We start from the raw sequence: 13,541 nt of genomic DNA on the forward strand, positions 1-13,541 counted from the left end.
TGACGATAAAATACTCGAGTGACAACATTTTAACAATTTTATTTTGAAAATCTGACGACTGAACGTACAGTATTATACGTTTACAAAGGATAAAGATAATTGCGTGTGTTCTAATTCTTCCTTTGTACCTTTGTTGGTTCTGAGTTTCATTTATCGACTGAATATATGATTAGAAGTACAATCGTATTCCTTGATTTCATAAAAATTTTGATATGATTGTACTTCAATATGGCGAACCGCGACAAAGGACGCAGAAAGTGGGGAGAATTTTTACAAGGTATTTTAGAAAAAACAATATTACTGAATTATATAAACATGTTAATTTATAATTTCAGGATTTCACCATGTGTGTGTATAATTAATAAACATGTATGCTTTATCGTAATTTTGTTGAGTGTATTCACAGAACTAACCTCACCAAACAAGCTAACCTAAAATATTGCAGGAATTATTATGCTGTGATATATTGTGAAATTTTACCATAGTAAGAAATAAATTCAGTGTGATCAACATTTTCGATTGAGCTCCTCTAAAAGATGTGAATTTACTTTAAACAGATATAGATTATATAACAATTACATTGAATTTTTAAGAATTGATAGGAACTGTAGTTACTGTCAAGAGTGTCAACAACCACCATTGAACTATTATACTTAACAAAGTATTATATCTAATTTATGGTAATATTCGTGAAGTAGGTATAAATAATGTTTTGTTAATTTACATGGAAGATACTTTCAATATCGTATTAAAAAAAAATGGTAAAAGTACATATACTCAACATGATAAGATTGAACTATTTTTTAATGGTATTTGTAATAAAAGCTGTATAGTGACCTATATTTTTTATTTACTGACAGGATTTTAACGTGTTTATTTGAATAAATTATGAATTTTTTGTGAGTTAATAGTGTTTATTATAATTTATGTTTTTGTTATTTAGTGTAAGCTATTGTGACAAAGAATCTGTTATTTTTTTCTATATCTTCTTTTTAGAATCCATTCACTGTTTCAACATTAGTATGTTCACAATATTCGAACGTTAACCGTAAATAAGATTATTGATTAAATAAGGCTTTTATATAATATTTTATCATTTTTAAAATTAGTGTGACTAGTTTTAGATATAAAGCTTATTATTTCTTGTATTTTTTTCAGTGTACTACTAAAGTAAATATTGATATTGTTACATGCTTAGTTTTTATTATATGTTTGATTAAATTTCAGATAATATAAAATCAGAAAAGGATAGATCAATAGGAATGCGTGGTGGAGGAAACAGAGCTCCCCAAGCTTTGTATAGGCCAGGAAGTGGACCTCTTCGGAAGTCGGGTAGATCCACAGATGATTTAGAGAATGAGAACATCTCGCTGGAAGCAACCAAACCAAGCTCCGTCCAACATCGTTTGAAGCAGTCACAACTGAACAGATCCAATCAAAGTTTTAATAATCCACAATCGTCTCAAGTCGAACATGCAACAGAAAAATTGAATGATTTAAACATAAACTACAGATCTAATGCAGACATTGAACAGGCACAAGGTCCTTCGCAAAATAGTAACATAGCAGATTCAAGGAGGAAAACCAAGAAACCGGAACAACAGCTGTACGTTCCCAAGAAAGTAAAAGAAGCGTTGGCTGAACAGGACATCTCAAATAGGTGAACATTGTGAAAGTGTATTTGTTTCCTCGTTATCAAATAATTGGGTAGATATTATTCAATATATTTTGTACCCTTTAGGTCATCCAATCAAGGGGTTTGGGACAGAGATCAAGATAGAGAACACAGCGAAGACCGTGATTCTCATTCCAATCGCAGCCATAAAAGCGATAGTCATCATAACCGTTCGGGTGGTCGTGGTGGTCGAGACAATGATAATGGAAATAGGGGCAGAGATGATCACGGAAAAAAATATTCAGGAAATCGTCGAAATCGACATGGCAATGAAAATGAGGAGCGTTGGCGATCTGATTCTCCTCTATCTAATAGAAGCTTCGGAACTCGAAAAGATAATTCCCGCGAAGTTAGACAGGTCAGGGATAACTGTGATACAACATTTAATGCTTTATAATTAACATTTCTTTTCAATTTGCGATGCTCGGTTTTCCAGGGTTCGGAACCACTCTTTGCAACAATGAACCATGTAAATGATTTCAATCGTACTAGGGATACACGTAGTGTAGAATCAGAGAAGTTCCAAGGGAAACCACCTTCAGGAAAGTGGGGTGGTCCAAAAGATAGTTTACCGAAAAATATAAAAATAGAGCACCTACCACCTCGGTTCCAGAAAAAGTATATGATTGATAATGGTTTACCATTACCACCAAGCAATCCATCACCCGCAGAAGATACATGGAATGGCAGTAGTATTACATTTCAGGTATTTTGTAAAGTATTTTCACATTCGCATAGATTCTATCAAACTTTTATCGAAGTTTTAGAATACATGTATTCTCTTTAAAGGGATCAACAAGCTATAATTATCCACCTGCAATGCAACATTCTCAAACTATGCAAAATTTACCACCATCTGGCCCATTACCTCCACAACCTAGCTGGTCCAACACGGTTCCAGCAAGAAGTAGAGGTAGAGGGAGACTTCGACCCGAAGAAATAGAGAGTTCAACAAACATGTTTAGATGTGTTACACCTGATCAATATTCAGCTCCAAGTTCTCGGTCTCATACACCAAGTCAAGAGTACATGCAAAGGTATATAAATATACGAATATATATATATATATATATATATATATATATATATATATATATATATATATAAATTTGTTGACTGACATGTAAGCGTTCTTAATGAACATGTTTGATGTATCGTCTACTTTGAAAAGTAGGTCTTACGATCGTCGTGGTAGCAACAGCACTATGTATACCAGTATGGAAAGTTTAAGCCGTGCCGACAGTTCAATGATGCTGCCACCACCGTCAGTGTCACCTGTAACTTCAACATCCAGTGTGAATAAACGTCAGAGTTCGCCCGACAGTCATCGCCGGGGAACATCACCGCCGCCAGCTTTCCATCGTACTCAAACGTAATGACTCTCTTTAAAACGATTGCCACGAGTTGTCAAAATTTCTACCTACAATCATTTTATCTTATATTTTTGTTTTGAAGGCAACGACAAAATAGTAGTGCGCTCGACCGTAATACAGCACCGGAAAAGAAAAATAGTCCACAAAATTTTAGCGTTAGTCCATCGAAAAGTGAATCTCTTAACACTGGCTCCAACACAGTTGATCATGTATTTGTAAGTATCCTTACTGAAAAATGTGAATACACTTGATACTAATGTATACGTCGCATTTGAATAATAATATTTAGGATTGGAATGAGGAAGTTGAGTTGCATGAAAAATTGGAAGCTGAGCGCGCAAGTCGTAGTTCTTCTGTATTAAGTTTGCGTGAAAATGTTAACATGTCTGGAAATGAAACTACAACCAGCAGTTATGCTCGACGTAAAAAAAAAAAGCGTGAAAAGCGACAGACGGCGGATCGGTAAGAGTATTTTAGCAGATTCTTCGACACAAATAGTTCCTGATTATTACTTGAAAATAGTGTGTTGAATGTAATGCTTTCTTTCAGGAGCAGCAGCAGGGACAAAGTTCGAGTTAATAGTCGTGATCGGCAAAACAATCAACAGAACAGAGAAAATGATAACTACAACAACAATCAAAAGAACAATAATAGCAGTAGAAGATACGATCTCAGAAGACCTCGCAATATTATACAACATAGCCGGGAATCTAGTAAAGATAGAAATTATCGTAGTAGTAGTAGAAATTTTGATGATCTTCACAGACATAGGTAAAAACTATTTGGTTAAATATCACTAGAATGCGGATCTCTATGCAACATAAACATTTTTCAAGTCAACTGTAAGGAACACTAGTACATATAATTCTAATACGTCGAAAATAATATGATGGCATTCTTAAATTCCTGTAATATCTTCATAGTTTTGCACTACACGCATTCATTTTCGTCATAAGTGCATAAAATCCGCAGTCTCAATATTACATTTCGTATCAGATATGTGCTAGAATTAGAAATCTATGTTTGATTTATACAGTACATATATTTTTAGAACATCGGATCGATACTTGGATGAAAATTGGAGAACAGGAAGAAAAATGTCAGCTTGCGAATCCGACGACGGACGACACACACCGAGTGTTGCTTCTCACTCAGCCCCTTTATCAAATACCACTTTGAATTTGCCATCGCACCAAACATCTTCTGGTGGATACACCAACCCTCAGCCACCGGGTGTATTGGTATTACCAGATACTAACCAATCTCCGCTTAATCCAGTTTCAAGACAGCAAGGGATGCAGCAACAAAGAACATTATTCAATCACAACAATCCCAATAAACCTATTGTGGTTCCTTCGCCCAGTAGCAGGGTAGCAGTACAAAGGTAAAAATAACTTCATACTAAACCCGATGGTATAGTCGAGATAGGCTCACGAAAATTTTGGGATTCTCGAGTATGCTCGGGAATCCCTACATACTCGAGAATTCCGGAATTTTCGAGAATGAAATTCTCGATCCGTCCCGACCCGGCATTTTTGAGTTCTTGCACACCTCTACTGTATATCTTCTTCTCATTTTTCTAATAAAAATGTTTCTTTTCAGAGAGGGCGATAGCTCGACACAAAGTTCCACAGTCCCAGTGTTCCAGTCTCACGGAGGCATTACTTCACCACATCATAGTTTCCAAGGAGCACATTTGGACGGTGTACCACCCCCGTATATGCCGAATGACCAATTTGGAAGTACAAGACCTTCGTGGTACGATCCATACTCAGATAGGTATGTAACAATGATAGATATGCTACCGATTGAAACTAAAAATAAATTATTTCATCAACGGAATTTCTTGTTCGACAGTTTTCGATCAGCTAAGAATCCTTACTTACTACTGGACATAGAACGTGCCGATTTAGAGCTACAGTGGATATTGAGCTCTGGTGGGTTCACAACAAATTGGGAGAGAGTTTTATACATACGGCACTTCTTGCAAGAAAGTTTGAAAACTCTGCTTGAAACTGACATCAAATTTTGTCAAGCCGAGAACGTCGAGCAACACTTTTGGAAGATACTTTTTTATAATATGATCGAAATGCTTCGGAAGGGCATGCCTAAAGAAAGTTCTGAGGGACGAGAACATTACAAGAAAATAATGTTGAAGATCATTGACGAAGGCACTGTATACTTGGAAAGTTTGTTAACTGTCCTCGAAAGCAAATACGAATTTAAATTGGACATGTTTCTTGCAACATCAACTTTGCCTAAAGGCCTTGGGATCTTGGGTTTGGCATTAGTAAGCGCGCAGAAGATATACTTATTTTTGGGCGACTTGGCCAGATACAGAGAACAGGCAAACGAAACGAATAATTATGGAAAATCTAGGCAGTAAGTGTTGATATACGAATGATAATGTTTTCCGGTCCGAGAAACTGAATTTAACATTTTAATATTATCTTAGGTGGTATTTGAAAGCACAACAACTTAATCCAAAGAATGGAAGGCCCTACAATCAGCTTGCTTTATTGGCTCATTATGCCGTAAGTATCACAAACTCATAGCTAAACAATTATTAGAAAATAAAAACAAGATTACAGGGATTCAAATATCAACTTTCTTTTTTAGCGACGAAAATTGGATGCAGTATATTACTATATGAGATCTCTCATGGCCTCTAATCCATTTCAATCTGCGAGGGAGAGTTTAATAGGGCTTTTCGATGAAAACAGGAAAAAGGTATGATAAACGTTCAGACAATTTTTGAATATGGTTGTATTAATACTAACTTTAATAATATTTTGATTCTGTTTTGCCGCCAGTATCTACATTATGTAAGTAAATTTCGATACTTGGTGTGATTTACTTAGACATCTTAACCCGAAGCTTAAAAATCAGTTCCTCCGTTTATGCGCTGCTTAATATAAACTATTTGTCTCGCGCATAATAGAAACTTTTCATCAATTTCCTTGCGCATCATAGACATCTCCGCACGCTTATAGTTGAACATATTATATTGATATTTCTCAGATAGTGATGATCATTTCAAGGAAGATCTTGCTATGCTTGAATGAAATTGATTGTGTCATTCATAGCGATCTTAAATGGTAACACTTGTGGTGAAAATTAGTTCTTTCGGGAAGAGAAAAATAGAAACATAGTTGAGAATATAGTACGCTGCATACTGCTATAGACTGTTAGCTGTAAATTAATGCACCGACTCTATTAGTTATCAGCACTACATTGCACAAAATGTTAGCATGCATACATTATAGTTGCCAACAAAAGGTACAAACATTTTATAAGATTCCAATGTACAATGTCTGTATCTTGGTATTTGAGAGATTTTAGAATTTTTCGATTTGAATATTTAGATAGATCCATTGGGAAAGAAATAATAGAACGAACTCTCATTTACATTATGCACAATGCTATTCTTAATAGAATCACGCATACAGTAGCTTGATTGAGATTGACTGTGATACGTGTTTTAACAGTATGAGTCCACCGAACGGAAACGAAAAGAAGAAAGGGAATGGAAGGAAAGGGCTAGGATGAAAGAGAAAGAAGGTGCGAACAATGTTGGGGGTGGATTGAGAAGGGAGATTTGGATTCACCCTGGTGGTAGACGAGTTCGTCGTACAACTACTGCAGCCACTGCCAATGAAGCGAGATTGTCCCATAGCGATTTAGAAGAATTGGCACAACTAAGTAGCGTAGAGGTGAGGGAATAGTATAAATGTACAGGCTGTTTGACTATGCTCGTAAAATATAAGGATGATTCGAGAGTGACATTGTTAACGTACATTATTTTACCTCCAGGTGAACAAGAGGTTCGTCACGTCTTACCTGCATGTTCATGGAAAGCTGATCACCAAGATAGGGTAAGTCATTTATCACAATTTCATACCACTTATAATTACAAATTTAGAATACAGGTGCTAACGAAAGTATTCGAACGCCCTTTAAAACAGTATAACTTTCTTTAAATTGCACCAAACGACCTGAGCTTTTTTGAGCAATTAGAAGAATTGGGTTACCGAATAATGTGCAAAAAAGATTTTGAAAAAATTGTCCGCTGTCGTGGACGCGTTTAAAAATACTATACATTTAGACTTTATTTATTATTTTAAATATAATAGCTACAATATATAACGAAATTGTTAAAAGAAACAGAAAAATGGGTATCTGAATATACAGTTGCTTATGCAAGGGTTAAAACGTTTCGGAAACAAAGTATTCTTGGTATGTATATCGGTGTTCGTGCGTACATTCAACGGGCCAATATACTCGGAGGAAACGATGTGCAATTCTCAGCCGTGTTTCCACTGAACAGCACATTTACACGGGGACCAATGAATCGCTGGTAACTGTTATGTTTTCTTGTGTAAATACCCGCGGAGGCCGCGCGCGCTGTTGGTTTAACGCGTTTCCGTGAAGCATCAGCGTTTTTGTTACCTGGCGAATTGTGCTGCTTCGAAGTTGAGAATTTTCGAATATTCTGAAACTGCGCATGCAATAATTTGTTGTTGTGCGGGTGAAAAATTCTCCTTTCTTCATCAAATTCCATGAAAAGTCTCTTATATTAATTTGGTATTTGCGCAGTCTTTTAAACACATGTCGAAATTAGAAAACGCTTACTCTTTTGTTATCAAAATTCTGGAAAGACATTGAAATACGTAGACAAATCCATAAAATGTATTATACTTATACTCTTTTCCTTTGTATAGTAACAGTTGACTTAGATTTAATTTAGATCTTCGAAGTAAAACAGTGAGTCTTATTCAATTTAGATCTTCAAAGTAAAACAGTGAGTCTTATTCAATTTTCTTTTTATTAATTTGTATACGCTCATTGAATTTCATGAAACAGGTCCTGCATTTCCGAAAGTGAGATTCATGCGTCACTTTAACATGCAAATGAGGGAATCTGTTGATCAGTTTCATTCATGAAAAAACCTGACAGTACGTTTCATAAGTTCGCTCAAGAAAACTTGTTCTCTATATGTTCGCATTACGTCATGATATTACTGGTGTTCGTTTATTATGCGAAGCAAAGTTCTAATGTTTCCCAGCTGGGCTATAACGGGGAATTCGTAACTCAAAGGGCTCACTGCGCGTGTAACTATGCTCGCTATATAGGTCTCGGTTCTATTATTAATTGCACCGTCGAGATTTCGCTGCTGCCGATACGTTACTGCCTACTTTGGAAATTATCGATCCCGCAATAATGACTGTACAGTCGCTTACATAATTTTTTATAGTTCATGGGATCTTGTTCGAACGATTAAATATGCACATATTACTGCGGTTCCACGAAACTCGTTAATCCTCAGAGTCGGTTGTAGTTGGAAGAATAACTTTCTGTTTTGTTCCTCCTTTACTAATGTTTAATATCGCACGATGAAAAGTACATTTAGAATCTATAGATACTTCGAGGCACAGTCTATGCTATTATTTTTGTCTAATTATTTTTGTGTAAACCTACATTCTGTTCAGAAACTTTGACTTTCTGATCCTATAATTGCGTTCAACTAATTCTTTACGTTTGAGCTGACAAAATCGAAATTTATTTTAATCTGTGTATACTTCAAAACAGTGTATCACCATATGTTTACTTTTAATTGGACAATTACCGTGCTAAAACTGTCGAAGTTATGGAACATTTTCGAGTCAACGACTCCTGCCGCCAGACGATCTTTCTCTCCGGACAGAATCTTGCTGACCGTTCGCTTGCTTTATTTACTAATTCGGTCACTATTAAACATGGAAGCCCGAGAGGATTTTCTAAAATTAGTCCCGCAATTAATCACCCGGAGCACCGCAGAAAGCTCGTTCGTAGCGTCTTCATCAATTTTCTTTCTTGTCCAGCGGCTTCGGCCGTACTTACCACGGCCTTCTTATAAGGCGAAAGGTCGCTCATAGACAAGGTGAACTGCTCCGGAAAATGTTCCTCGGTAATTATCGTCGAGCAATTAACAGTCGCAGAATTACAAGCGCCGCGGCGAGGTCGAAGTGCTCATCCTTTTCCATTAAATTTGATTGCTTAGTAGTCGCCTCGACGAGTTTCGTCGGTTTGCTTGTTTACTGAATCATTATTGCGGAGGAAATAAAACAAACAAACAAACGATAAAAGAAAAAGCAGATCCAGCCCGATCGAAGGTTGCGCCGTGAATCGGATCCAGCATCTTTCGCGTAACGCCGATCGTCGATACGTAACACGGTTGCCGATGATCCACCGTATCGCCTCGCGTTGCATAATGATGGATTATTCTTCTCACTCGGATCAGAAACCGTTCGCAGCCTTGCCCCCTTGAAATTACTTCCGCTGCATACCGGTGCACTCGGATCGGCCTGCATTGATTCTACCTTGTTCGAAACGGTTTCGCGAAACGACCTCGATCAATCATGCCTCGGCCCTCAATTAACACCGAACGTCCTGCGGCCGCGGAATCTTTCGATCCCGAATCGAAGATTGTGACCACCTTGGTAGCATTGATTGTCATTCGACGTTCAAAGAATTTCGAAGAATTGTTCACGTGAAGTTTGAGAGCGTTACTTGAACCGTCCCTCGACTTTCAAGGTCTTGATGAATCATCCAAAGGTCTTGAGATCTAAAAGTCAAACCTAGAGAAAAATCGCTGGTGCTCTCGCAGAAAAAAGAATGATATTTCTTTGCAAAGGGGATCGCGGCCGACACCGGCTTATTAAATGTAATATTCGAAGCCGCGGCAGCCGAGGTGATGTTACGAGCACCATAAGAGCGTCATGTAATGAAGATCGAGTACATTCTCGTACGTATCGACGACGCGTTTCCGTGGAAGGCAACAGGATCTTTTTCTTCGAGAAAGGGCGAAGCAACAGGGACGAAAAACTGAAGAGAGGAAAGGAAATGGGGGATGGGGAGGGAGCAAAACGATAGGTGATGTATGCTAATAGTACTAATAGAGTCTCGTCCTCGGTGTATGCTCGTTGCAGAAAAGTTCAGACGTTCCCACGTGTGAAAAACGAGCGTTACAGGTTCGCTGGTAGCAAAGAAAGAAAGAAAGAAAGAAAGAAAGAAAGAGAAAGAGAAAGAGAAAGAGAGTGCGAGGAGGCCAGAGGCTGGACTCGGCGCGGCCAGGAGGCGCTTTACGATTAGCAATCCATTGCGCACATAATCATAATGAAATGTATCCTCTCCGATTCCTTTTTAGCCGTCTCGCTCTTTTTTCTCCGGCGTTTCCCCTCCGCGCCTCGGGCCTCTCTTCCTCTCTCGAGCGATCCATCGATCCGTTCCTCCGTTTTCTTCGTTGCTCTCCGGCCTGGGCCCGGCCGGGCCCGGCTCCCGGCCCAGTCCAGCCCCGTGATCCCTAGAACCCTGTCGAGCTCGCCGTGTGGCCACGTACGCCGGCACGTAACTTCGTGTTTTCTTGCACGGCGGTAAAAATGTTAATTGACAATTGCGTGGCGCCACCGGCCACCGTCTCGCCTCATCCTCGGCCCAGGACCTGCGTCTCGGCAGTCCGTAGCGATGGCACCAAATCCTTGTCCCTCGAACAAGCATCGCTCACCTTTACATCGGTAGCCTTTCGCAGCGGTGCTCGGTTAAATTTACATCGGCTCTTGTCAATTTAACCGAGCAGATTTCGGTTCGATTTAACCGGGCGCTACCGGAGACTTCTCTATTTCACGCGAATTTGTTAACATTTACTGCCAACGTGTACGGCACGGTTAATCAACCCTTAACACGTTGAATGCCACGTCACCCATACGTGGGTGACGGAATTATTTGTGCAGGTTTCAATATGAATTTTTACCTTGATATATTCATTGTACTAAACTTGATTGGGATCTGTAACATGCAAGAAAGTTGGAGGATTACTCAGTATCATACATTTAATTTTTTGCAATTTTTATTTCGTTGAATAACTTACTTTGATTTTATGGAATTTTTCGGGTTTCTAGCTTGACGATCAAGCGGCATGGCACTTTTACTTACTGGGTCGAATGCCGCGCATATGGCGGCGAAAATCGAATTTAAATCATCTTGTTGTCCTATTACTCTGAATATATATATATTAATAGATTTTCACTAAAATATTTTCCTTTCGATACTTGATATAAAAATGTCGAGTGCAGTCTTCGTATGAAAAATAGCTTGGACCTGGTGGGAAGTAAGGTTGAAACACTTCCGTGCCGTTAAGGATTAAAAAACAAAGACTCGATCTACTTTTGAATATAAGTCTTTGATATAGGATGGCTGGTTCCCAGGTTCCCCCATGATTAATGGGGCGCCAGAGCTAGTAGGCCCAATCTTCAGGTGTTGCGACTTTTTCTACTGAATTTTCAAATTGCAAAAGTTCAATCTCACGACTAGGTGTACGAGGATGCCACCACGGTCTTACAGAAAGATTGCACAGATTATCGTTCACGGATTATGCTCTGCGAAATCCACGCTTCGCGAAGATGTCGAACTCAATCCCATCACTATCCGCGCGTCATCCTTCTCCGTGTACCCGGTGTCTTGGTTGGTAACGACCTTGCCGGTACGTTTAATTGTAGCGACGGTGACCCCGCGACGCGTCATACCCGATACTCGTAAAATCGGTATCGATATACTCGGCACCGGATCGTCGCCGGGATTTATGGTCGCGGCCACGCAAAAAGGTGTTCCCTTATAGTTCTCGCTGTTCGGCCGGTGATTTATTCGCGCCGCGCAGCCGGTTCTTCACGGAATTTATCGGCCCCGGCTCGTTTTGCTTCGATCGGACTGTTGGCTGTCTGAAAAGAGTCGCGGATCCGTCCGTTCCGCCGTTTGCTCCTTTTGCAACACGTCCTTTCATCCTTCTGACGTGTCTTTTTGAATCCTCCGAGTTTTCTAATTTATGGAACCGTCAGCTCGCTGCGGACGCTTCACAGATCTGTCAAAACCGCGTTTATGGAGACCTAGCGAGAGAGAGAGAGAGAGAGAGAGAGAGAGAGAGAGAGAGAGAGGGAGATAGATAGATAGATAGATAGATAGATAGATAGATAGATAGATAAATAGAGAGATAGAGGGAGAGAGCATATTTGGACAACTTCATAAAATTCATTCCAATCGCATGGTTATACTCACATTAGAAAACAACTCTCGAAGTCGATTAGAACACATTTCCAAACTACAAAAAAATAAGAAAAAGGGGTCAGATCGATTCGTAGCGTTTCGAAAACCGAAAACTGTCGCATCAGCAGCCGTTTCTCGTTAGCGTGCCAGCACAGTTCGGCGAAAACTCTTTTCAATTTACCCTCGGAGGTTCCGGCGCGCATAATTGGTTTCGCAATGCAGGAAGCGAAAAGAGAGAAAAGGAAAGAGAGAGGGAGAGAGAGAGAGAAAGAGGCCATTGGGTGGAGCGGTACGGCTAGGACGAGGGGGTGCGAGAGGGGGCATGTAGGAAGGGATGTCAGTTCGCCGGGTTCCCTGGAATATACTTACGGATCTATAATTGGAATTGGTAGTGAACTGGTGCCATTGGTTAGGTGGTTGTTACCGCGCGATACGTGCGTGGCATAGACACGCGTGTAGAGCCCGCGCGTCCTCCACCCCGGGGTAGAGAAAAGGAGGTGACCAAAGGGTTCAGGGGGGGAGACGGGGAGAGGGGATCGGTAGAAGGGAGGGTAGAAAAGGTAGTCGAAGGTAGTCCCTAGGCAGTTAGACCCTGTAGGCCTCTTCGGGCCTGTCCGACGGTGTTGCTATGTTGCGTTGTTGCTGCGAGTGCCGTAATGGATTTGGCTCATTACCGACCGAGCATCGTCCTGCTCCTTTGAGTTATATGCCCTCAAGGACGGCTTCCATCGCAACATGCCCTTTCTCGAACTGTTTCCATACGCGTACCGAGACGTACACTCTCTTCGTCATATCGCCGGCCGCATTTATCATTAGGCCCGCGGATGCGTCTTTATCTGGCGCGCTCCGGAACGCTGATGATACTTCGCCGGACAGCCGTCGACGGTCCCCAAGCTGTTCGGTAATTTATGGCCACGCACTTTGCTGAATTTCGCGATTGTTTAGACCTCTTCGCGGTTGCTTCCGCCGGTCAGAAGATATGGAAATTCTTGTGGCAAACGATGCGTCGATCAAAAAAAAAAAAATGTTATTCCTATTTATTCTTTCGGAAACACCCTGTGTGTAAAAAGGGGCGCGAATTAGCGGCAGGGTGGTTAGCGCAGGGGGATGAAGATTCGTCATAGGTTGGCCAGCCGTGGTCTCACCGGTTGAAACGGCTATCAGGGTCCATCGACAGGCAACAGGAATCCAGATAGTCATGGCACGGTGCATACGTGCAGTCGGTCGTTGAAGATGGTTGGGTTCTGGTCCGAGGCTGCGGTGTCCAAGGGTGTCCTTGAAGCGGGCGGGGTCGTCACTCGAGGGCCCGCAGGTAAACGACCATCAGAATCCATGTGTGTTCACCGGTCGAGGCCTTATACCGTATCTTACACTCGTACTACTTAACATTCTGCATCTGTATATGTGACGTTGTTCTG

The 13,541-nt window shown here is 40.3% G+C and overlaps 1 protein-coding gene across 4 annotated transcripts in view; it reads left to right on the forward strand.

Moving 5' to 3' along the window:
- The first annotated feature begins 128 nt into the window (after nucleotides 1-128).
- The window catches only part of LOC143359488 (uncharacterized), a 208,594-nt gene continuing 195,181 nt past the window's right edge, over nucleotides 129-13,541 (forward strand). Inside the window, exons 1-17 of one of the 4 annotated variants that reach the window (XM_076797426.1) lie at nucleotides 129-277; nucleotides 1,228-1,660; nucleotides 1,742-2,033; nucleotides 2,112-2,381; nucleotides 2,465-2,712; nucleotides 2,847-3,047; nucleotides 3,131-3,263; nucleotides 3,338-3,510; nucleotides 3,598-3,819; nucleotides 4,100-4,432; nucleotides 4,651-4,827; nucleotides 4,906-5,430; nucleotides 5,504-5,582; nucleotides 5,668-5,778; nucleotides 5,862-5,873; nucleotides 6,537-6,761; nucleotides 6,862-6,923. In XM_076797426.1, the coding sequence (XP_076653541.1) occupies nucleotides 229-277; nucleotides 1,228-1,660; nucleotides 1,742-2,033; nucleotides 2,112-2,381; nucleotides 2,465-2,712; nucleotides 2,847-3,047; nucleotides 3,131-3,263; nucleotides 3,338-3,510; nucleotides 3,598-3,819; nucleotides 4,100-4,432; nucleotides 4,651-4,827; nucleotides 4,906-5,430; nucleotides 5,504-5,582; nucleotides 5,668-5,778; nucleotides 5,862-5,873; nucleotides 6,537-6,761; nucleotides 6,862-6,923 (3,545 nt within the window). In that variant the 5' untranslated portion in view covers nucleotides 129-228. The remainder of the gene's footprint in view (nucleotides 278-1,227; nucleotides 1,661-1,741; nucleotides 2,034-2,111; nucleotides 2,382-2,464; nucleotides 2,713-2,846; nucleotides 3,048-3,130; nucleotides 3,264-3,337; nucleotides 3,511-3,597; nucleotides 3,820-4,099; nucleotides 4,433-4,650; nucleotides 4,828-4,905; nucleotides 5,431-5,503; nucleotides 5,583-5,667; nucleotides 5,779-5,861; nucleotides 5,874-6,536; nucleotides 6,762-6,861; nucleotides 6,924-13,541) is intronic. The other 3 variants (XM_076797427.1, XM_076797428.1, XM_076797429.1) reach the window with 3 other exon arrangements.

Source organism: Halictus rubicundus, chromosome 12, assembly GCF_050948215.1.
Source record: "Halictus rubicundus isolate RS-2024b chromosome 12, iyHalRubi1_principal, whole genome shotgun sequence".
NCBI lineage: Eukaryota > Metazoa > Arthropoda > Insecta > Hymenoptera > Halictidae > Halictus > Halictus rubicundus.